Genomic DNA, 25,750 nt, shown 5'->3' with positions numbered 1-25,750 from the left:
TTACATCTGACTCATCCAGTGAACTCAATAGGTAAACTGCAAACACTTTCAGCCTAGAGCAAACACCAGGTGAGGCACCTGAAAGCAACTATATTATGTCATATATCATTAATTTTGTACTCCACCTCTTGATTTTTTTAAGGGAAGTTGCCAGTTTCTTGTGGAGGAACAGGCTGATACTTCAATAGAATTATCGAACACCGGTAATGTTAACTGTCCGCCATATAAAACTGAAACATTGTTGAAATATGGCATTAAATCCAAACAATTACAAACAAATTAGTGAGTACTTACATGATCCCAGATCACTGTCGCAATCTGATCAATTTGTATGGCTAAACTTCTGTATTCTCCTGAATACTGTATATAGAACCATGAACTCAACATCATCAAAAATATGATCATTGAGAAATTGAAAATATTTGCGATCGATTCAAGTCCAATAACACTGAACACTCCGCCAATCATGTAACACCCAATCATAACCGTAAACAGAACAGCTGGAGTCCGTGCCGCACTAAATATATTTTTGCTTTCGTTCTGCTTTTGAAAGTTTTCAAATTGATTCAATGCTTCATTTCGTAACTGTTCTTCAAACGTGTGACTGAATTCGGGGCCGCCCATCTTTTTTGTTGTTTTGAAAGTGTCCAAAGCGAGTCTTAAACATCGCTGATGCTCTTTTTCTAGTTCATTTGGATGGATATAAGCCTTGTCACCACCACATACCTGAGTAGGATTAATGGGAAGACTGAATTAAACAGAACATACCATGTTATGTAACAATACAAAGAAACAAATTCTAGATTAACACCAATTCATTTGTTTAGAATAAGAGAGTGCTTTCATATGCACAAATAGTGGCTTCAAACAGCAGATATGTCTCAATTCTGTACTTAAAGTCTTTGAAAAATCGACAGAACATAATATGGGTAAAATCAAATTAAACAGATGGAAAATTGCAAAATTTACACAACCCCCACCAACACTGAAGAAACAAGTAATTTCTCTATAAGTCAAAAAATACCTCTTCCATATCTTTAATATACTGACTTCTTGCTGCTGAAACTGCTGCTAAATTGTTTGCCTCCGCTGTTGCCTGCAAAATTATAGTATAACTACACGACCTTCTTTTATATATTTTGGCATTCCAGGCGCATATATTTTCATTAAACATTCAATCCAAAGGTACATATTGAATCATTAGCAAAAATTTAACTGAATTTTCTAAGTAAAACAAGAGGTTCATTGACCCTAAAGCGCTCACCTGTGTACAAGGCTTCAAGTGTTTTTTGATGAATCAAAATAATTTGAACAATCTTGGTAAAGGGTCACACAAGGACCATTTGTGTAAAATTATTCTAAAATCGGACCAGCAATTCCACACAAAATTTTTTTAAAGCTTCCACTATACTGTGAAATCATTATTGTTCGTGGGGGACTAATTTTCGTGCATTTCGTGGTTCAGCTCAACCACAAAATTAAGTCCCAACGAACAAATTGTGCCCTCGATAATGTAAGTTGTACGCAACAAAAAAAAGGCACCATAGCCGTCTGATCTAATCCGTAGTTGTATGCATGCAGCAGTACTAACTTGCAGCTTTCGTGTAGGCTCCATCAACGATAAACTTAGGTATGCGTCAGAACAAAACCGACTTTCATTCAGACATTTACCCGTGGTTTGTTTACAACATGCTCGTCAAAGTGAAAGTAGATAGTAAACAAGAGCTGTCACTAACGGTGACAAATGCCCCAGCAGCACCTTGACCTTTGACCTGGTGACCCCAAAGTCAGTAGGGGTGGTGTACTCAATAAGTACTATCAGCATGTGAAGTTTGAAGGTCCTGGGTGCAGTGGTTCGCATGTAAAGTGCCTTCATGCAAAAAGTTAACGTTTGCCCCTGTGACCTTGACCTTTGACCTGGTGACCCCAAAGTCAGTAGGGTTGGTGTACTCATACAATACTATCAGCATGTAAAGTTTGAAGGTCCTGTGTGAAGTGGTTTGCGAGTAAAGTGCCTTCATGCAAAAAGTTAATGTTGGTCCCTGTGACCTTGACCTTTGACCTGGTGACCCCAAAGTCAGGAGGAGTGGTGTACTCAATAAGTACTATCAGCATGTGAAGTGTGAAGTTTGAAGGTCCTGGGGGCAGTGGTTCGCAAGTAAAGTGCCTTCATGCAAAAAGATAACGTTGGCCCCTGTGACCTTGACCTTTGACCTGGTGACCCCAAGGTCAGTAGGGGTGGTGTACTCAATAAGTACTATCAGCATGTGAAGTTTGAAGATCCTGGGTGAAGTGGTTCGCAAGTAAATTGCCTTCATGCAAAAAGTTAACGTTGGCCCCTGTGACCTTGACCTTTGGCCTGGTGACCCCAAATTCAGTAGGGGTGGTGTACTCAATAAGTACTATCAGCATGTGAAGTTTGAAGGTCCTGTGTGCTGTGGTTCGCGAGTAAAGTGCCTTCATGCAAAAAGTTAACGTTGGCCCCTGTGACCTTGACCTTTGACCTGGTGACCCCAAAGTCAGTAGGGATGGTGTACTCAATAGGTACTATCAGCATGTGAAGTTTGAAGGTCCTGGGTGCAGTGGTTCGCGAGTAAAGTGCCTTCATGCAAAAAGTTAACGTTGTGACGAACGAACTAACGAACGAACGAACGGACAGTTGAAAACTAATATGCCTCTCTTCGGGGGCATAAAAAAGAAGTTTTACGTAGCGTCACGTGTCAACCACACTATTCTGCGGCTGTTATTCGACTTTTTTCGGGCCCGCTCTGCAATGTTTTACTCTAGCCTTTATTTTTATTGACACGTAGTAAACTACTATTACTTTGAGACTATTAAATATTATAGATTAATAACTAGATTTGCGTCCGATGCATTATTATCCAATTCACATTACACATTTCTCGGCAGGAAATATCACAAGCTTATAGTTTTAGATGAAGACGCGCATTCATTTTGCAAAAAAATCGGACGAAAGTCTAGTTTTGACACTTTTTAATTTGCGCCGACTTTTCATACTGAATATTTCACAGTTCCATTACGTTTTGCAAATTAGGGGTTGTATAATTATAGATAACGCAGTCGTTAATTGGCACATGATCACTCGCTAATCTCCCGCGGCGTAGATTGCAAATTCGGTATCCATGGTAGCACTGTTTGACAAGTGTAGGTGTCACATGTAATAACAAAATGATATACTAGATCAATCCCTGTAGAAATTTTTTTTTTCTACAAAATCAATATTGAAAATCCACGAATTTACGTCCCTGCGAAACAGCCATTTTGGCCAAAACCACGAAATTATGGCCAACGAAATTAAATGATTTCACAGTATACATATTGGGAAAAGTGACCACGCCCTCTGGCGGCCAAGTTTTTTGAAGAATCAAAATAATTTGAAAAATCCTGGTAGAGGGTCACACAAGGACCATTTGTATAAAATTATTTTAAAATCGGACCAGCAGTTTCACACAAGAAGATTTTTAAAGTTTCTACTATATACATATTGGGAAAAGTGACCACGCCCTCTGGGGGCCAAAATTTTTGACGAATCGGTATAATTTGAACAATCTTGGTAGAGGGTGACATAAGGACCATTTGTGTGAAATTAATTCAAAATCGGACCAACAGTTTAGGAGGAGATATTGTTTGAAGATTTTTCTATTTTTAGCTCTGGCCGCCCCTATGTGCAACCAAGCGGAACCGTTTGAACAACTTTGGTAGAAGATCATCCAAGGAACAGCCATGCCAAGTTTCATCAAAATCAATTCAGTGGTTTTGGAGGAGATGTCTTTTAAACACAATTGTTGATGACGGACAGATGGATGGACGCACGATGGACACAGCGTGATCACAATAACTCATCCTGAGCAGTGCTCAGGTGAGCTAAAAAGGGCCATAATTAGTATTAAATTCAACCAAGAGTTGTCTAATCTGGTTATTTCAGTAGGTTTGATAACTGGGAAACATTGGGTGAGAGTTTCAATGTAACACATGCAATGGTTACCGAGATATAACTTGCACATAAAACTTTAACCAAAGCATGATACCTATGGCAACACTGATGACCTGTACAGCTCTCACTACTCTTTACATCTTCAAGCTAAAAACACTTCCTATGTAATGAAAGCTAAAAGCTATTTTGGCCTTGCTACTAATGGTAAGAATGTAGAGTGATTTGTCTCTAAAAGCTTAATCAGTAGATTATCACACCAACAACACATGGATTTTGCCAGGATATGTATTTGCGAATTACAAATTTTAGAGATAAATGTTTGTAAGCTCTGTATTTCTTGACCATAACAAGCCTAGCATGAAATCAATGCAAATTAGACCACAACATTTATCCTTTCACAGTATATCACATTGTAACAAACAAGCAGCCAAGATTTTAGTTACCAGATTAATATATTACCTGAAGCATGGACTTTGGTTCTGGTAATTCTTCACCCTGGTAGATTTTGATGTATGCCTGAAATAATATCAGAAAATGGATACAAACCAATGTACAAATAATAGCAAAATAAAGAAAGATTTTTCACCGGGATATAGAAAGTCCACCTAAAAACTAGTTTCTTTCCACACTAGTTAGAAGCTAAATTCTGCATTAGTACAATACCCTATTTCATTTGGTATCACATACTAGACTGAGTTTAAACAGTCAAGAAACACTTAAATATAAAGGAAGAAGAAATATACTTCTTTTCCAGCAAATTTTCTGTCATATAAATGATGGTGTCTACTTGTACCAGTGAGCCATGCCCAGCTTTACAATGCTGCCTCACTGGAATATCACATAATAGACAAGTGACATCATACCCAACTCAGTCACAGTATACTGACAATGGACAAACCAGTATCAGAACTATCCTCTTAATGCTGAATGCCTAGTGAGAAGGCTTTTAGTACCCTTTTTTCACATCTAGTACAACAATGTAAGAAAGCGAACCACACTTCCTTCACTCAAAGCCGGTTGGCTATCAAGGCCTTTACACCGATCATCACAATCTTGTATATGTATAATCCTATATCCAAGGAATTTGTTAATTCATGTCCATCAAGCAAAACACAGAGAATCCGTTTCGAAAGATTTAAGTCTAATAAGGGGTGGTTATCAATCATTTGGCGTAATGTAAATTCTAACATTATGAAAACGTTACCTTGAAATATTCCACGAGATCCCTACATGTAATTCTACTACCATTGATCTCTTTTACAATCAAATTTTCCTTTGACAACAACTGAGGTACGAGGAACTGTAACTGCTCTTTGAAATCTGCTTCAATATCTGAAAACAGAAAACAAATATCTTAATCATCTAGAAGTATCACTATAATGTATGCTTTACAGTCAAATCAGATATTTTGGTATAACTGTTTTGTTTGCGGTTTTCTTAATGTTCCTGATTAACATCAAGTAAATTACTTCATTCATTCAAACCTAAGGTATGCTATTAAAATATTCATAGTCACAGTAAAGGCATATTGCACTCTCACAGATACAAACATGGCTAAGATTGTCCAGACTTCATGCTTAATTCTGTTAAATTTTAGACTGAAATTACAAATGCAATACTTCAAGGAGAAAGGAAAACCAGAAACACAGAAATTGCAGAATTAATCCTACAATTTTTTTTCACTTATCAAGTATTTCATATCCAAAGTGATATTATTTCATTTCCTTGAAATAAACTTTGTGGTTTGTGACTTGTGGACACATAATTTGTAAATGAATAGACACACCCTCAACTGTAAATTAGTCCCCGATAACTAATTATAATTTTTATTTACAGTAGTACTATTCCATGGGGACATTATATCAACTAGATTACCTTTCAGTCTGCCATCAAAGTGTGGATTTGTAGCCACTCTGAGGCCCGGGTGCGGCATCAGGAAACAGCCAATCTTGCTGAAACATGAGCGAATGTGTTTTCGGATCTGTTGTAACTCTGGATGCTGTTTGTCTGATATCTACAAACAAATAAATTTAATGTTTAAAACAAGTTCAAGCTTGACTTTGCAAAGTGCAAGCCTAAGGTACCTCTGCAACTACAGATAAGACAATTAATGAAGCAGATACTGCCACCTTTGGCCGAGGCAAATTAACCTAGACCTGAAGCAGCTTCAGTGAGTGGCAACTATCATGTTACATAACATGATGGCAGGACCATTCATTTACACCAACAACTTACATAACATCAGGAATGTCTAGTCTCACCAGGGATGAAAATACAGTAATCACCAGATACTAGCCTAAGGACCATGTTCAACTCTTAGCACTGATAAATACTTACTTTTAATCTTCTTTCTAGCATCTGTTTGCCACCTTCTTCACCATAGGCTGCATCGTATGGGTAGCTCCAGTCTCGTACCAAAAATTCAAGTACCTACAAAATATCATACAGTTTTGCAAATAAAACCGATTATAGAACACAAATATAAGAATGGCTGTTGTTTAAAGGTAGAATATTTAGATGTCAAGATTCAGAGAATTGAGATGTTGATGTTTTAAGATATTATTCAGACCTGTGATTTTGTAAATTCTGAAACTGCAGCTCTATAGAATGTTCATTTTTATGGTGCAAGTGACTAGACTCATTTACGTGATAATTTCACACAGTGCTTAACTCTTATCATGAGGGACACTATTGATTCTGCCTTTGCGAACAGTGTAGATCATGATCAGCCTGCACATCTGTGCAGTCTGATCAAGATCTGCACTGTTCGCCATTCAGTCTGTAACTTTTTGGTAAGCAGCCCTTTTAACAGTTAATGGCACTGTCCAAACTGAAAGATGGACAAGATCATTATAGAAATTTAGCAGGGTAAAGGATATAGTAAGAACCTGTAACAAGCTACAAACTTACTTGAAAAGGTTTTGATTCATTGTCATTTGCCTCCAGAGCAAGACGACCATATTCTGTGAATAACTGAAAGCAGAAATATGTTTCAGAAAATCAATTTTCCCTATCACACAGACATCTTTAAAGTGGCAAACCTACTCATGGATAAAATGTCTAAAGCTCTTCAACAAGCAGTTTTAATTCCTTTCTAAATGTTATGGCAGCTGTCCTAAGAATTGTTGGGGCTTCTAACATAAACAGACTTCCGGAAAGTTGGGGAAAATGATCAGATATTCGGTCCGCCAATGTCTAAAAATCTGTCAGACTAAAAAACAATTCACCGGACTGAAAATGAACTTGAAATGCAGAATCAAAAAAAGTCTCATGTAAACTACCAGTTTAACATGCTGTTTTACAAGCTACACACAAATTTTTGCCATTTACCATTTATATTAAGACAGGACCTGTTCATTTTGTACTCATTTTTGCTTTCTGTATGTTCAGCAGGCGTGTATTTTCATTAATTTCTGGATTCTGCAACGGAATTTTTTTAATGACGCCATTTTGCCCAAGATGTGGCAGTTTTCAGGATACATTGAATACCGGTCAGTTGGACCGCATCCGGGTTAAAAAAATGGCGGACCACATCAAAATTTTGCAGTCATGTCCATCGGACCGACGACTTTCCGGATGTCTGCATAAATAGACTGGGGAAAACCCACACTGGTTCTTAACCACTACCTATTTTTAGTTCATGTATACTTAAGTGTGTACAATATACTGCTTCACTTGGTTTACCCTATTTTGTTCTTTTTTATATCAGACAGTTTGGAATTATTAGAAACTCATTCAAAATGGTTGTGAAAATACTAAAAACAAAATTCATTTGTTTCTACACCAGATGAACACAAACAAATTATATACGACATGAAATACAAACACAAACCTGTAAATGCTGTAAATCATCTTCTTGAATATTTTGTGACAAGTTGTATACCTGTATACAAAAAAAAATAATAATACATTGGTATTGGCTCTCAAAATGTGATAATTTCTTAAAAAGAGTATTACTTTAGCATTTCAACACATTCTGAAGACAAGAATAATATAACAAGAAACTGTTATAGGGTTACTATTATTCCCTGGCTTTGAATGTTTTTGCACTTAAATTTAATCTTCTTTTTTCGAAACTCGGGAGCTTATGACATGAGCCTTGCATGTGACAAATGCCATACAACACTTAGGCAAAGTAATATCAAAATCGATTGATAGATGGCAGAGCTATGGGCCAGATACCAAGCAGACCCTATCAAGCATTGACCTTATAGTGTGTCCTTGACTGTAGAACTACTAGCTTTTTGGTATTATGTTCACATTTTGCCTCATAATGCGCAACCTTAATGAGAAGTAATATCAAGATCCTTTGATGGATAAATACCTTGCACAAAATGTGAAGTGACCTTGGATTAATAAATATGATATTGCATTTTGATTTGGACAATCATTTTGGAAATGAATGGAATAACTTAATAAGCCATGAACTGGATCAGAAATAGACCCTTTAATTTGTTTGTTTGTTTTTATTTAGCACCGTTTTTCAACAGTATTTAATTTATATAACTGCAGGCACTTAACTAGCATTCCTGGATTCTGTACCAGTACTAACATGATTTTGGCAAGTAAATACACACTTCCCCACATGAATAAGAGGTGGAGGACAATGTTTTCAGACACAAGGTGTTTTATCAAATTGACACAAAAAACATACCCCTTTCCAGGGGATCGAACTCACAACCCTGTGATCATCACCTATCTGAAGGCCTGTCAGTAAAATGGATTTCATATCCAAGAACAGATATATTGTCAAAGTTCCTGTAAGAGTTATTGGACTTGATGCTGTGATCTTCAACAGCCCATCAAGTGTGTTTCAACTAAGTATCTGCATTAGTTTTGGGGATAGTAACTTCAACCAGCAGCTTCCAAGTTCAAAAAGGGACATAACTACAGACTAGAAAGAGCCCATTTCTGTCTCCCTTTTTGCTCCAAAATAGGAGGGAGACAGAATGAAAAATTGTTATACTGTTCCCTAACCATACATCCTAAATTCCTTTGACTTAAATAAATAATATTTGAAAAACAGCCATTTAACTAGAAGATGCTTTTGTAGAAAAGCGCATGTCTCCCCCAATGCATAGTCATAATAGGCATGAAGTCAATAGGGGGACACGAGTGAAAGTCAAAGAGACACTGTTGGTTGGCTGCAATAGAGATCATCTACTTGGCATGTCCAATCATCCCACTAAGTTTCAACATTCTCAAGTTATGAATTGGAAACAGTTTTCCATGTTCTGGCCCCTGTGACCTTGACCTTTGATTGAGCGACCCCAAAGTCAATATGGGTCATCTACCCTGCATGTCCAATCATCCTTTGAAAAATTCAACATTCTGGGTCAAGTGGTTCTCAAGTTACTGATCTGGTTTTCCCTGTTCAGGCCCCTGTGACCTTGACCTTAGCTCAAGCGACCCCAAAAACGATAAGGGTCATCTACTCTGTCAGTCCTATCATCCTATGAAGTAAGAAGGTTCTGGGTCAAATGGTTCTCAAGTTGCTGATTAGAAACCGTTTTCCATGTTCTCGTCTCTGTGACCTTGACCTTTGATCAAGTGACTCAAAAATCAATAGGTATAATCTAGTTCTACCCTATATGTCCAATCATCCTATGGAGTTTCAACATTCTGGGCTAAGTCATTCTCAAGTTATTGATCAGAAACAGTTTTCAATGTTCAGGCCCCTGTGACCTTGACCTTTAACAGAGTGACCCCAAAATCAATAGGGGTCATTTACACTGCATGTCCAATCATCCTATTAAGTTTCAACATCAAACATTCAGGGTCAAGTGGTCCTCAAGTTACTGATCAGAAATCGTTTTCCATGTTCAGGCCCTTGTGACCTTGACCTTTCATGGAGTGACCCCAACATGTCTACCCCAGTGTGTGTGTGTGTGTGTGTGTGGGGGGGGGGGGGGGGGGGGGGTTACACATAATAAACAGCAGCCCAATGCAACCCACCTGAACTGAACTAATCATGGTACTAAGCGCAAACACTGTAGCACAATCTCGAACCGTAGACTCACTGTCAAAAGCACCTTGTGTGTCCATCAACAATACTGCCACCTGGAAATATACAGCTGTGTATAAAAGCTGTGACATCATATGCTTTGAAATGATGTAATAATGATCTTTATCTTTTCAATTAAGTGTTAATATATTTAATTCAAACCAACTAGCCTTTATAGTAAAACACCTTGGTATTTTTATTCTAAGTTTTCCGGATAATGACGTTACGCCATTTTACTGGTTTATCAAATGTGCAGAACTATCTTAAAGTCACCACTATTAACTAAAAGTCACCACCAGTATCGTAATATCACCACCAGTAGACAAGCAGAGACGGTACCTCAAAGACTTACTATTTCAGACAAATGGTCAATATGAAAAATTCTGATATTTTTGTCTTTCACAATGAATATTTAAAACACAACCTTTGACTTTCTAAAAACCAAAACAATACAGTTCATCTCCTGACCACAACAATCATACTATGAAGTCTGATGACTGTAGGCCAAAGTGTTGCTAAGTAATTGAACAGAAGCTGTTTACATTCTAGAGGTCAGTGTGACCTTGACCTTTGACCAACTGACCCCAAAAACAACTCTAAAGATTAAGCAATCATCCTATGAAGTTTGACCATTGTCAGACCAAGCATTCTCTTGTTATTGATATGAAACCGAATGGTTTCCTTAAAAACAGAGAGACAGACTGACTGACAATGTTTAAAGAATACATCCCTCTTGATCTAAGGGGGGCATAGACACTGTTTCTCAAGACCTTAGATGAGTTCAGACGTAAACGTTATTTCAATCAAATCATAATATAATGCTACTGTTGACAGGGTTACCTGTTCTCCATTAGGCAGTGTACAACAAAAAGGTTCGCTCCATAACAATATTCCTGTAGTTTCTCTCTCGGAACCTCCACGCCAAGAAAATCCCTCCAAAGGAGAGCTGTCATCACCTAACCAGTCTGGTGAACACTGAAAAGATGAACCTATTCAAGATACATGGAAATGCAAAGACTATTCGCTATTAAAATAATCATGGTTTAACTGATTATATTCTGAGCATCATTTTAAATAATAGTTTCTATTTCACCAACTTTATTTAAAATTATGATATTACTGTCAACTTACCTCTGCATTTAGATATCTCAGAAAAAAATCAAGAAGGAAAGATTTTCCTTTCCTGAAAGCACCAGCAACGGACACAACTACCGCCTTTTTATTCTGTATGTCGGGATTCAACAATATTGTGTCCAACTTCTCTTCGTCCAGAGAGAACGTGTGATCATCTTCTACACTCACTATCTGCACAGGTTCTCCTTTCAATGTTGTGCCCAATGCAGACACTGCAATATAGTAAGATGTATGTGTAATTGAAATAATGAGCAATGTAAGTCAGATAGGGATGGGTGCTGAGGAGGATGCTATTACCAAAATACAAGGAAGTTAGTAAACTTTATCAATACAAACTGCTGTAGCTTTTGAAGATATTTGTTCAGAGAGGATGAGATTTCAGGATGAGATTACAGATTTGTAAGTTTACAGGCATCTGTACTTATCTTAAATGTGCCTGAGCTGTCAAAACATAGAATGTTGGTTTTCACAAAACAGCTGTAATACTATACTGTACAAACATTCAAACCTAAATGCAAAGTTTTAGATGTCATCATGTGTAGAATTAAATCTAATGAGCAGCCAATTAATCTTTTCAGACAATTTTCAGCACAAGCTTTATACCACATACCAGGTTTTTTTCTGCAAGTAGGTGTTTACATAAACATCTTAAAATCTCTGACTCTCATAACATTACCAGTAATCTATAATCTAAAATACAATTTAATCATGAAACTTTTTTCTGAAAAGTCTTTAAACTAAGTATAAGAAGCAGAAAATATTTTCAAAAAGTTTAGTCATGTATTATGTCACTGCTATGTTTTGCATTAAGTATCACTTATAAATGTGACATTTACACAGTATCAGTAAACTGCATGATACATTAATTTTCCATCAAATTACAAAATGTAATACAGTCACTGGGGAAGGCATGAACAAAATATGTTCTTCATCATCCTAGGCTCAATGCATAATTTAATCTACAATTCAGAGTCTCACAATATCAATTATCAAGTCAGTATACATTTAGGAATTTAGGACAGCGCATTATACATAACTGAATATAAACTAAACACAAAATTAAAATCACAATATGAAGAAATTTAACAATACATGCACTACATAATTAAATTGGATGCAACAGATGTTTATACAAGAGCACCGCCTTGCGGGTGCTGACGCTCATCTGATTTTTTTTGTGTGATAGAAATATTGTCCTACCCGTGATTTTCTAAGTCTAAAAAGGGCCATCATTCTTGCAAAAAGCAGGATAGAGTTATGTTTTTTGATGTACAGTGTCCACTTATGATGGTGAAAAACTGTTGAAAGTTTTAAAGCAATAGCTTTGATAGTTTATGAGAAAAGTTGACTTAAACATAATACTCAACCAAGAAAATGATTTTCTAAGTCCAAAAGGGGCAATAATTATTGCAAAAATCAGGATGGAGTTACGCTGCTTGCTGTACAGGGTCAGCTTATGATGGTGAACAAGTGTTGCAAGTTTCAAAGCAATAGCTTTGATAGTTTAAGAGAAAAAGTTGACCTAAACATAAAACTTAACCAAGAAATCTGATATTTTCTAAGTCCAAAAGGGGCCATAAATCTTGCAAAAAGCAGGATGGAGTTATGTTTCTTGCTGTACAGGGTCAACTTATGATGGTGAACAAGTGTTGCAAGTTTTAAAGCAATAGCTTTGATAGTTTAGGATAAAAGCTGACCTAAACATAAAACTTAACCAAGAAAACTGATTTTCTAAGTCCAAAAGGGGCAATAAATCTTGCAAAAAGCAAGATGGAGTTATGTTTCTTGCTGTACAGGGTCAGCTTATGATGGTGAACAAGTATTCCAAGTTTCAAAGCAATAGCTTTGACAGTTTGGGAGAAAAGTTGACCTAAACATAAAAACTTAACCAAGAAATCTGATATTTTCTAAGTACAAAAGGGGCCATAAATCTTGCAAAAAGCAAGATGGAGTTATGTTTCTTGCTATACAGGGTCAGCTTATGATGGTGAACAAGTATTCCAAGTTTCAAAGCAATAGCTTTGATAGTTTAGGAGAAAAGCTGACCTAAACATAAAACTTAACCAGGCAACGCCGACGCAGACGCCGACGCCGACGCCGACAACCGCTCAAGTGATGACAATAACTCATCATTTTTTTTCAAAAAATCAGATGAGCTAAAAATGCATGTGCCCTCCCCCCATCCCAAATGATGACCTGTCCAGGGTAACTGGGTGTGTAATTTTCAGTCTCAAATAAGTTGTGACCTTGACCTAATGACCCGAAAAATATCAGAGGTCATCACCATTTCCTAAATTGGTGTTTAGTCTCTAGGTCATAGTGACATTGACCTCTGACTTCCTGATTTACAAAAATTATAGAGGTCTTCTACTGATCATAGACAGAAATAATAATATTATGAAGTCTGATGGCTTTAGTCCAAGCATTCTCCAGCTATTGATTAGAAACCAGTTTTAGTGTCAATGTCACTTTGATGGTAGACCGTTGATGTACCCCCCCCCCCTTCCCCACACACACACACACAAAAAATATTGGTTATCTACTTATCACAGCCAATAGTTGTATGAAATTTAACAGTCCTAGGGCAAAGCATTTTCCAGTTATTGATCAGAAACTATTTTCAATCTTGAGGTCATTGTGACCTGGACCTTTGACTTAACGGCCCCTTACGAAACAGGGGTCATCTTGTGATCACAAATAATCATCCTATGACTATTGTAGACCCAAGTGTTCTCCAGTTACTGATCAGAAACTGTTTTCAGTTTCAAGGTCATTATGTCCTTGACTTCTGATGAAATGACCTTCAATAAAATAGGAGTTACCAATTTACCAAATTACAATAGCAGTTACCTACTGACCACAATCTGACTAAAGTACATCTCCTATTACGCTACGCATAGGATCTGAAAACGACCTATTCATTGCCTCGTTCTGACGGCCCTTTCACTAGCCAATCAGAGCCTAGCTTACAACATCTTGCAAATCTACCTCTAGCATTGACTTTTGATATTTACAATTCTTATGTCGTAATGTATCAGATAGCCGGTTAGCTCAGTCGGTAGGCTACTTGCTTTGTAAGTGAGGGGTCCCGGGTTCGAGTCCTGGAATAACTGAATATTTTTCTTACTCTTTGACAATCGAACAAGTCGCCTGATTGGATAACATAAAAATAGCAATAATGGAAATCCAAAATATACAGAAGACGAATGTGAATGGGTCGTTCTCAGATCTTCGTTTAGAAGATCAAGTACTTTAGTCAGATTGCTACTGACCACAGGCAATGGTCCTACGAACAGCTGCCCAGTGTAAGGCAAAGTCCTGTCTAGATATTGATTAGAAACTAAAGTGTCTACGCAGGGACTGACTAAATCTGCTCTTCTTCAAAGTAGGGCATAAAAGTATTCAACATATTATCAACCCGAGATAAATAACCACATATACATAAATACATATAAGTAAGATCGTAAACCCAATATAAACAATATACATAAAGCTGTCATAACTTTAAGACGAAGAAATGTAGGATGTCAGCCATGCTTTGAAATTGGTTTTTATGTAATACATCTACAAGAAGTTCTCAGAGTAATGGCGGAGGTACCGAATTACTGTTTCAGGGCAATGGAATATCAGAAGAATATCATTATTTTAAGTACATTTGTCAGTGTGTAGTTTACACAGAGTTGCATGGAGGAGCAAATAAAATAAAGAATTAATTTTATCACAAAATCAGTCTATTTCATGATATCCTTCATTCTATCTATTGATATCTTAAATTCCTTTTGTGATATCAAATACTCATTTACTGTGATTTATGGATATCATAAAATATCACTGATTATAAAATATCAAATTATTTTGTGATATCTTTAAAAGCATTTAATAATATCCAAAAAAAAAATTATTGATGTCAAACGAATTTGTGATATTCTGTATAAAGGTGTGGTACTAAATTTATCATTATGATGGCTGTATATAACTGATTTACTCTCTTTTTTTCTATTATAAACTCGGCTGATGTGAAATACATAGAAAATTAAAGACATTTTTTTCCAAGATGTTATTTCTGTTTCCTTTTTACCAGATTTGTTATTCATTCATAAAAGCATCGAGTACTGCATGTATCAGGCCTTGGATTCTGTTAACCTTTAGCCTGCTGGCAGCAAGTAATCCTGCCTTTGGGACCAGTGCAGACCAAGATCAGCCTGCACATCCATGCAGTCTGATCATGGTCTGCACTATTTGCTATTCAGTAAATTTTCAGTGAACACCCCTTTGAATCATAAATGGTATTGCCCAAATTGAATGAAAACAAACTAAAGGTTAAAATGAGAAGCCTGAAAATCTATTTTCTGATTTTTGTTTCAACAGAGTCATATATATTGTAAATATATAAGTCAAAGGCCTGAAATCGGGACCAGTCCTGAAAAATCCAAGACCTGATGTATACTTTGATATAATGTTGAAGATGTACTTACATATAAAAGTGTCTGCAGAAAATGTAAATCATACAAGACAATTAATTCTATTAATTCTAAGTATCAAAACAGTAAAATTCATAACTAAAAGAATCTTAACAGTAATTTCAGTAGCAAATATCATTTCATAAAATATAGGAAATATTGTTTCATTACATGTTTTGTAACACAACATCAAAATAAAATGTCATGTTTGTTTCTTTCTATATTAACATAAAGCCTTGTTTACATGTACATGTCAATTCTGTTTGCTATTTTTAGTAATTTTGTTCCAGAATTTCCAAACTCTTTCTGTCCATGTTCCATATTTTGTGACGGGACAGCGACAGTCAAAAGTTATGCTGTCCTGAAATGTCCTATTATCTGGACTACCACTAGCGAAAAAATTTCAGCTCAGAGCCTATATGTTGTCACGGATTTCGAAGCAGAAAAGAATCCCATATTAAACCCTAACCAGAAATCGTGCCTGAAATCTGTCACACTTTAACTTCCTCAAATGAGGTTCCATGGACTCACCTTTTACTTTAAAATATTACTTAGGCCTCACCAAATTAAAAAGTTGTTCATCGGATTTGCCGCTCATATATTTTCAGAAACACACAAAAAAAATTTTTTTCTGGCATGCAATCGCACCATTGGAAAAAATCAAGCCAAAATGTTTTGGTGCGCTACTTTTTACAGACGTAACAGTGTACAAATGCTTAAAATTCCAGTCCCAGATTGTTCTAAAATGGACTTTAATCACAATAAATACATACTACGCACACATCGTCTACAATATATCATGATACTTATATTTAGTTGGATTAAAGTTATTTCCCCTTAATGCAGTTACGCCATTTCCTTCAAATGTTTACCAAATATAGTTGCTACAATATCGGATTTATTTCATTGAAAATTGGATGAAAATAGAGGATATTACATGAGTGTCTTTTCATATTAAATATATTAAACGAGTTGAATAAATTGATAAAATGCAAGGCATTTTATCAATTTTATTCAACGAGTTTAATAAATTCAATGTATATTGTTTCGCATGAGAATGAAAAATTCGGGTTATTCTACTATAAATCGCACTTGGGAACTTTTTATTTCGATTCTAACACGACATATTAGTATCAACAGTGTTATAAACAAGAGCTATCTGTAAGACAGCCAAGCTCGACTATTCGAAATATTGTCACAGAAGCAGGAAATTATTACCCAAAATGTTAAATATCAAAAGAGTTTTAAGTTCGAAAGGGGACATAATTTGACCAAAATACATATCACAGTTATGGGACTTGATGTTATCAACTAGTTTTATAACCCCGAAGAAACATGTTTAGTTTCAATTCAATATCTGCATTAGTTTTGGGGATAGTAACTTGCATGTAAAACTTTAACCAGAATTTTCTAAGTCCAAAAGGGGGCATAATTTGCTCAAAATACATGTTAAGAGTTATGGAACTTGACCCAGTGAGGTTGGTAATTGACCTAGAAAAAGAATAAATAAGTTTCAAAGCTATATGCCTTTAAATGATAGCTGTATGTACTTGCACGCAAAACTTTAACCAGGATTTTCTAAGTCCAAAAGGGGGCATAATTTGCCCAAAATACATGTCAGAGTTATGGGACTTGGTGCTATCAACTAGTTTTATAACCCCGAAGACACATGTGAAGTTTCAATTTAATATCTGCAGTAGTTTTGGAGATAGTTACTTGCATGTAAAACTTTAACCAGAATTTTCTAAGTCCAAAAGGGGGCATAATTTGCCCAAAATACATGTCAGAGTTATGGGACTTGACCCAGTGAGGTAGGTAATTGATCTAGAAAAAGAAAAAATAAGTTTCAAATCTATATGCCTTTTAGTAATAGCTGTATGTACTTGCATGCAAAACTTTAACCAGGATTTTCTAAGTCCAAAAGGGGGCATAATTTGCCCAAAATACATGTCAGAGTTATGGGACTTGGTGCTATCAACTAGTTTTATAACCCCGAAGACACATGTGAAGTTTCAATTTAATATCTGTAGTAGTTTTGGAGATAGTTACTTGCATGTAAAACTTTAACCAGGATTTTCTAAGTCCAAAAGGGGGCATAATTTGCTCAAAATACATGTCAGAGTTATGGGACTTGACCCAGTGAGGTAGGTAATTGATCTAGAAAAAGAAAAAATAAGTTTCAAATCTATATGCCTTTTAGTAATAGCTGTATGTACTTGCATGCAAAACTTTAACCAGAATTTTCTAAGTCCAAAAGGGGGCATAATTTGGCCAAAATGAAGGTCAGAGTTATGGGACGTGGTGCTATCAACTAGTTTTATAACCCCGAAGACACATGTGAAGTTTCAATTCAATATCTGCATTAGTTTTGGAGATAGTAACTTGCATGTAAAACTTTAACCAGAATTTTCTAAGTCCAAAAGGGGGCATAATTTGCTCAAAATACATGTTAGAGTTATGGAACTTGACCCAGTGAGGTTGGTAATTGACCTAGAAAAAGAATAAATAAGTTTCAAAGCTATATGCCTTTAAATGATACCTGTATGTACTTGCATGCAAAAACTTAACCAAGGTGTGACGCCGACGCCAGGGTGAGTAGAATAGCTAGACTATTCTTTGAATAGTCTAGCTAAAAATGGTAACTACTTTTTACGACCGTGCTACGCACCTGGATCAGATGACATCATTGCACGCGAGTGGTTTATTGCAGAATAACCCGAGATAGATTTTGCTCTACACATATGTAAGTTATTTGCTGGTCGTGTTAGAATACATATTTTCTAACAGCATTTTCAAAAACATACATTATTTGATTACACTGCACTGTATACCAATGTTACAACCTTTTTTCATGAGTTTGCTTTGTTGTGCGTCTGCAGGTCAAATTTTCTCAATCCCTGGTGAATTATTTTTAATGTAAAATGGCTTTACATTCTATTTTAAGGTTTTCATTAGTCAATCGAGAGCCAAATCTTAGACAAATATATTTCTTTGCTCTTTGCTTGCTCCTGATTTTCTCAAAAACCAAAAAAAAAAAAAATTAAATTATTTTTTCGCTCACCGCCTCAATTTTTTCAGAAAATAATCCGATGAACAACTTTTCAATTTGGTGTGGCCTTAGTTATCCATTTTTCTTTTGAACTGAACAACAAATTCTGAACTTACACAAGTTTCAAATGCTGTCTGCAATATTTTGGCCATTGCAGTTGATCAGGGTACTCTTCATTTTGAAAACAAATAGGCCTTATAGAATAATTATTCATAGATATTTTCTGTGAATTTAAACGTTCGAAGGTAATACATTTTTCATGAAATTTGTTGAGGTTCATCAGAAGTGTTTGGAGACCACCCCTCAGGTGAATATTAATTTTGGAAATTTATACCTCATAGAAAATTACTATTTTATAATAAATGTACTGAATTGTTCAGAGGAAGTAGGAAATAATTTATTCAAAGGTAGGCTTGTTTGAGAATATATTTTTTGTTTATATCACATGTACTTCGACTTTCAATGTTCGATTTTGAAGAAAATGTCAAACTTCTTTTTCAAAAGTATTTTTTCTTTAACTTTGTTTTGGTTGTGTGTGCAACATATTTATCTAGGTACTCCCAGTAATGAAATATGGTTAAGGCCATAATAAGTTAATTCCTAGATTATCATCCAAATTTTGGATAAAAAGGGGGTGGGGGTGAGAATTTTATTTTTTATTTTTAAAACAACTGTACGCAGGGGTTCCATTTTACCAAGACTTGGGGTTTTGACTCTTGAAATTAGCAAAAGTGTACAAACAGACACCTAGGATTTCAGCTGAAGGGTCCTTTTCATCAACATGAGATTTATTTCAGTTTAAACTCACAAAATGAAGCCTTATATATTCAAAATGACAGCTATTTATACATAAATCGAACCCCAAAGTACAAGTCAAGACAAATGGCAAAAACAGAATAAAGTAAAAACAAACTTGTAGACTTTCATTTTTACTCTCATATTACATTTATCAATAATTCAACATTCTATTTAGGAGCTGGATTGACCTGCGTCTTTGATGAACCCACTTAGTTTCCTCGAAAATAAAACTAGTAAAATTATTTTAAAATCTGGATCCCTATCGCGGTTTGTACATTTTTGGTTCTTTTTTTTTTTTGAGAGAGAGAAATAAAAAAAGGTGGGGCGGCATAAAAAAGAGGGGGCAGGCGGGGATGATAATCTAGGAATTAATTTATTACATATTTACATAACTTACATATTTTCTTGAACATAGCAGTATTTTGTCAGCTCTACTTTCACTTTCATTTTGCAATTTTTGCAATGTAGGCTACATTTTGTTACATTTTCAACACTGGGAGTAGCTGGAGAAATATGATAGGCACACAGTAAGTATAGACAGAATGTCAAAATATGTTTGAAAAGGAAATTTGATATTTTCTACAAAACGGAATGCGGAGGAGCAAAGTATGTGATAATAGTCTGCAACCTACTTTTTTGACCAATCAGACAGAGTTATTTTTCGAAAAAAGTGGCTTCTTATTCCTGAAGACCAATATGACTGAAGCAATAATTTTCAAAGAACGGCTCTACACACTGGAGAGCATGTAGGCAGAGAATCTGATACTATCTGTAAATGTCAATTAAATGAACACTACTGACTCTGCAATTCTGATTGGTCAAACGTAGATTTTAGATAGAGTCCATGAAGATAATTCTTCGAGAAAAAGAAACCTTGGTCAGTCACTCCCTATTGGTTTGTTTTTCATGAAGAATTCGCTTCATAAACTCTATCTAAAACTAAGAGAAAAGTTGTCGTTCCTAACAAAACAACTTCTTCTGACATGTCTGAAAGACACTTCTACTTATTCTAAACAGTCTGGTATACATTTTGTAAAAAAACAAAAAGCCTATGATGCCTAAAAACATCAATTCACCTGAGGGGCACTTTCAAAACACTTTACATGAACCTTATGTGTGCCATAACTTAATGGACTCGATGATCAGAAAATAAAAATAGTGTCAGTTATGGTAGCCAGAACTAGACTTAGGCTTAAAAAATAATTGTTTGTTTCTGGTATCCCGACCTACCCTAAATTTTTGGCCCGACCCTAAATGTTTTTATGGCTTTGGAGAATTTTTTTTCTTCAACTTTTAACAAAAAGTCGCAATACTGCACTTTTTATGCTTTAAACATGGCCAGTGATGTTAGAAATCAACTTACTGATGCTCTAAAGGCATAACCCCCTTATTTGTATTCATTTTTTGACACAAAAATTATTTCCGAAAAGTCTCCCTTAATAAAACAAGAGCTGTCGGAGGACAGCAACGCTTGACTATTCAACAGCTTTGTCAATTGAATTAATACGAAAGTCGAAAAAGGGGCATAATTTTGTAAAAATGGGAAAAAGGGTTATGGAACCTTCACAGTGCTTATCAGCTCATAAAGTGAACAAGTGTGTGAAGTTTCAATCCTTTCCCATAGGTGGATACTGAAATACCAGCTTACATACAAAAACTTAACCAAAAACTGCTAAGTTGAAAGAGGGGCATAATTTTGAAAAAAATGCAAAGTAGAGTTATGGGACCTACACAGTGCATGTCAGATCATGACAGTGAACAAGTGTGTGAAGTTTCAATCCATTCCCATTAGTGGGTACTGAGATACCAGCTTACATACAAAACCTTAACCAAGAATTTCTAAGTCGAAAAAGGGGCATAATTTTGTAAAAAAGCTAAATAGAGTTATGGAACCTGTGCAATGTAGGTCAGTTTATCACAGTGAATAAGTGTGTGAAGTTTCAATCCATTCCCACAAGTGGTTACTGAGATACCAGCTTACATACAAAACCTTAAACAACAATTTCCAAGTCGAAAAAGGGGTATAATTTTGTAAAAAAGCAAATAGAGTTATGGAACCTTTGCAATGTAGGTCAGTTTATCACAGTGAATAAGTGTGTGAAGTTTCAATCCATTCCCACAAGTGGTTACTGAGATATCAGCTTACATACAAAACCTTAACCAAATCGGGACGCCGACGCGGACGCCGACGCATGGGTGAGTCCAACAGCTCTACTATTCTTTGAATAGTCAAGCTAAAAAATTCCAAAAAAAAAAAATTTCCGACCTACCTATCCTAATTTTTTTGAGCATGTTACCAGAAACAAAGAATTTTTTTTTTTTACTTCTACTTCTACGGGGTTACTCCCAACAATCGTTTACTGATTATAACTGGGAGGTCGGGGGACAATCTGTTAAAATAGCCTATGTTACATGATGAAAACATAAAATGTAAGACTGCTACATACAATGTTAAAAATAACAAGTGCTGTCCGTAAGACAGCGCGCTCGACTTTTCTCAGTGCTTGACTCTGAATTAGAGCTTTGCCAGTAAAAAAATTCCAAGTTAAAAAGGAACATAACTCTGTCAAAATTCAAATCAGAGTTATGGGAATTGTGTTTCCTGGTGTAGACTTTGATAGTAAATAACCATTTTGAGTTTCAAGTCAAAAGCTTTAATAGTAACAGACATATTTGACTTTATCAAAAAATTTAACAAAAATTCTACGTTAAAAAGAGACAAAATTATGTCAAAATTCAAATCAGAGTTATGGGGACTGTTTCTCCTGGTGTAGACTTTCATGATAAATAAGTATTTTAAGTTTCAAGTCAAAAGCTTTGATAGTATTAGAGATATTTGACTTTATCAAACATTTTAACATAAAATTCTAAGTTAAAAAGGGGCATAATTCTGTCAAAATTCAAATCAGAGTTATGGGAATTGTGTCTCCTGGTGTAGACTTTGATAATAAATAACTATTTTGAGTTTCAAGTCAAAAGCTTTAATAGTAACAGAGATGTTTGACTTTATCAAAAATTTTAACAAAAAATACTAAGTTGAAAAGGAAAATAATTCTGTTAATATTCAAATCAGAGTTATGACAACTGTTTCTTCTGGTGTAGACCAGGGCTTCCATTAGGATTCAATTTCATGGAGTCAGGACTGCCTAACATTCAGATTTTGGAGTCCCTCTTAAATTTTCTTGGAGTCCTACGTAGTATCACTTTGTACAATGACCTTCAATATCATCATCATCATCATCATCATTACTATCATCATCATATCTTATTGGTTCAGAACAATGTGTAAAGTAATAGAATAAAAGGACCACTAGAACGATTAGAAAACATTTTTTTTAACAAAAAATATTTTATTGTTTTATTATAGGTACAGCAACAGTCAGCATTTTATTAAAATCATCAGACTTACTGTTGTTCAGCTACCAGGGGTCCTGAAATATTTTCAGAGTCTACTTGTCCACGGACAAGTTGGGCACACAAATCCACTTGTCCGTACCAAAGAAGAACTTGTCCGTACTTTTTAGTTTAAAAAGGGAAGGATCAGCATTATCATTACTGAATAAACAAATAATACAAACATACACTTCTGTTGACTTCTATTTTAACTTATATAAAGTTTTTGTTAAGACTAGAACCATCCTTTTGAAAATATGTTATAACTAGCAAGCTTAGTGTCTAGAACATCCACTTGAAAATATGTTATGACTAGCAAGTTTAGAGACACACGAGTCTGAAATTCTATCAGTAAGACCATAGAAGTCTATCTTTACAAAAAATACCCCCTATAGTTTATTTTATATATAGGGGGTATTTTTTGTAAACATAGACTTCTATGGTCTTATTGATAGAATTTCTGACTCCTGTGGTAGAGAATAATTAAGAACACTTGAACACATGCCATTGACAAAAATAATCTCAGTATGCCTAATTAGAACGTCTACCCTCACTGAATACTGCACTGGTCTTTCAGGGGTCCTGAAATAAGCTGTCCGAGTTGTTAAATGTCAAAACAATCGACTCGAAAAAGTAAGACACAAATTTTGGCTACTAAACTTTTTTACATAGCGTAACCTAGCTAATGGATTTTCTGAAAATCAAAAATGAAAGTAGATAACGGGAATCCCCAGACTGGCACTCATTTTCAACTTTACGGTTTAATTTTCCAATAATGATCATTAAATGTAGTAAACCAGTCCACGTGTCTATAAATGGCTGCATACATTTTTGTTTTGATAATTTACGGGTCATAAATGATCACAAACAGATTAGATATTGCCTTTAGGCATGTGGAAATCACAGATGACGCCGATTAGTTTCGTTTTTATAAAATGTTTACCACGGAAATTTTACTTGTCCCCGGACAAGCCAGCTTCTAAAAACTGCTTGTCCGGACCGAGGAATCCACGAATCGGACAACTCGGACAGCTTATTTCAGGACCCCTGGCTACATAACGAAAATCCACTTTAAAAAATGTAAAGTACATTTTACTTGGAGTAGAATTATGTCAAATTACGTCATTCACCTGGCAATACTCAACCAGTTAACTTTCATCCCACATCAAAGAAAATCAATAAAGGAAAATTTTGCCGACACCTCCCTTTGAAGCCATGTGCTGGTGTCATCAAAATGTGTCAAAGGTATCAGTTCTTAATAGGAGAAAAATTGAATGTTTTGTTCTCTAAAAAATACTGTAAAAATAGGATTTATCATTCACGAAAAATCCAAAGTAAGTAGCCAATTTATTACCGATCTAAAAAATGTTTTAATTTAAACTGGATGTTAAATGTCAATTGCTAGAAGAAAATAGTTACTTTCTGGGTTTTTTCTGCTGAAATTATTGATATAGTTTCCACAATTAAGTTACTTTGTCTCCCGACTTCGGAGCTTGTTTCACCAATTTTACCCGAGCCGAATGCATGTAATGTTTTATTGTCGGCAATTAGCGCCTTCTAAACATGTCAACTGATCTGGATAACGGTTTACATTTACAGACTGTCTCTATCAAACACGATGCTTTCACACTAGTCTCACACTTCAAACACTGCAGGCAGTTTTTATGAGGCTGACAATCAAGAGTTATTAAACCGCTTTGATTAGTTTCGGGGCGGAGCTAATCACGTCATTCACGTGAAGTTACATCACGGTGTATTGATTTTGTCGTCCTTTGAAAATATCGAAAGTCCTTGATACGCCTCTGACTTTGTGTATTGGCGTACGGATCATAATTTTTGGCGTATTTTACGCCGGGATGCCGCTTAATGGAAGCCCTGGTAGACTTTGATGGCAAATAAGTATTTTAAGTTTCAAGTCAATAGCTTTGATTAATAACAGAGATATTTGACTTTATCAAAAACTTTAACCAAAAATTCTAAGTTAAAAAGGGGCATAATTCTGTCAAAATTCAAATCAGAGTTATGGGGATTGTTTCTCCTGGTGTAGACTTTGATAGTAAATAAATATTTTAAGTTTCAAGTCAATAGCTTTGAAAGTAACAGAGATATTTGACTTTATCAAAAACTTTAACCAACGGCGACGACGGGGCGAGTGCAATAGCTCTACTTTTTCTTCGAAAAGTCAAGCTAAAAACGACAAGATGGATTAGTGCATGAAAGTATTTAGACCGACAGTGAAGCTTACTAGGCTTTCTTGGCCTTGATGTTGCAAGGCAAGTTGTTCCAGTAACGAGTAGTCCTGGGAAAGAGAGTTCATATGGTATTGTGTTCGCGAAAAAGGAATAAGGTAGTTGTGATTTCTTGCCTACAAATACTAGGCCTTACCACTAGGTGTGGCCAAAATGACAAAAAAAATCTGAGGACTAAAATTACTTTCATAAAAATCCTTATCATTTACTTGTATGAAATATCTCCTTGGGGAAACTTCATTGATTAACATTTATGATGAAACTAAATGCTAAGTGGTTATTTACACACATTTTATAAAATGGACCGGAAAGGAGCCGCAAAAAGTACGAAACGTTTTAGTACGAATAATGATTTTGTGTAAAAGGAATATATTCTCTCACTACATGAATACATAAATTGTTACTTTTGAGATAATGATAAAACGACTTTAAATAGTTTGTTTGAACATACCAGGAGGGTGATTTTCTGATAGATTCATCTTGAAAATACGAATTTAATCGAAACTTTAATCATGTCAACTTTCAATGACGTCACAATCTTGTCTGGCACTTTGGACTTTGCAATTGGCTAAAAATCATCGAAACAGAATTATCAGTTATTTTATCGCCTGAGAAAATATCGTATTAATTTTCAAAGTATTATATTGATTCAATTTTGGCCATGGTTATAATATTTTATTTATGATATTTTCTCATTTACTGCTGACC

General features: G+C 35.4%; 1 protein-coding gene across 8 annotated transcripts in view; it reads right to left on the bottom strand.

Annotated features, from left to right (window-relative positions):
- LOC123535828 (atlastin-2-like) overlaps nucleotides 1-25,590 on the bottom strand; it is a 37,676-nt gene extending 12,086 nt beyond the window's left edge. For all 8 annotated transcript variants that reach the window (XM_053549487.1, XM_053549500.1, XM_045318592.2 and 5 more), the window contains exons 1-12: nucleotides 25,494-25,590; nucleotides 11,091-11,305; nucleotides 10,800-10,934; nucleotides 9,911-10,015; nucleotides 7,788-7,838; nucleotides 6,866-6,928; nucleotides 6,293-6,385; nucleotides 5,831-5,969; nucleotides 5,160-5,287; nucleotides 4,415-4,471; nucleotides 1,025-1,096; nucleotides 295-726 (exon numbers count right to left, since the gene is read on the bottom strand). In XM_053549487.1, coding sequence (XP_053405462.1) covers nucleotides 295-726; nucleotides 1,025-1,096; nucleotides 4,415-4,471; nucleotides 5,160-5,287; nucleotides 5,831-5,969; nucleotides 6,293-6,385; nucleotides 6,866-6,928; nucleotides 7,788-7,838; nucleotides 9,911-10,015; nucleotides 10,800-10,934; nucleotides 11,091-11,305; nucleotides 25,494-25,521 — 1,518 coding nt within the window. In that variant the 5' untranslated portion in view covers nucleotides 25,522-25,590. The remainder of the gene's footprint in view (nucleotides 1-294; nucleotides 727-1,024; nucleotides 1,097-4,414; nucleotides 4,472-5,159; nucleotides 5,288-5,830; nucleotides 5,970-6,292; nucleotides 6,386-6,865; nucleotides 6,929-7,787; nucleotides 7,839-9,910; nucleotides 10,016-10,799; nucleotides 10,935-11,090; nucleotides 11,306-25,493) is intronic.
- Nucleotides 25,591-25,750: the final 160 nt, after the last annotated feature.

Source organism: Mercenaria mercenaria, chromosome 1, assembly GCF_021730395.1.
Source record: "Mercenaria mercenaria strain notata chromosome 1, MADL_Memer_1, whole genome shotgun sequence".
NCBI lineage: Eukaryota > Metazoa > Mollusca > Bivalvia > Venerida > Veneridae > Mercenaria > Mercenaria mercenaria.
This window is presented reverse-complemented; position numbering and strand designations above follow the sequence as displayed.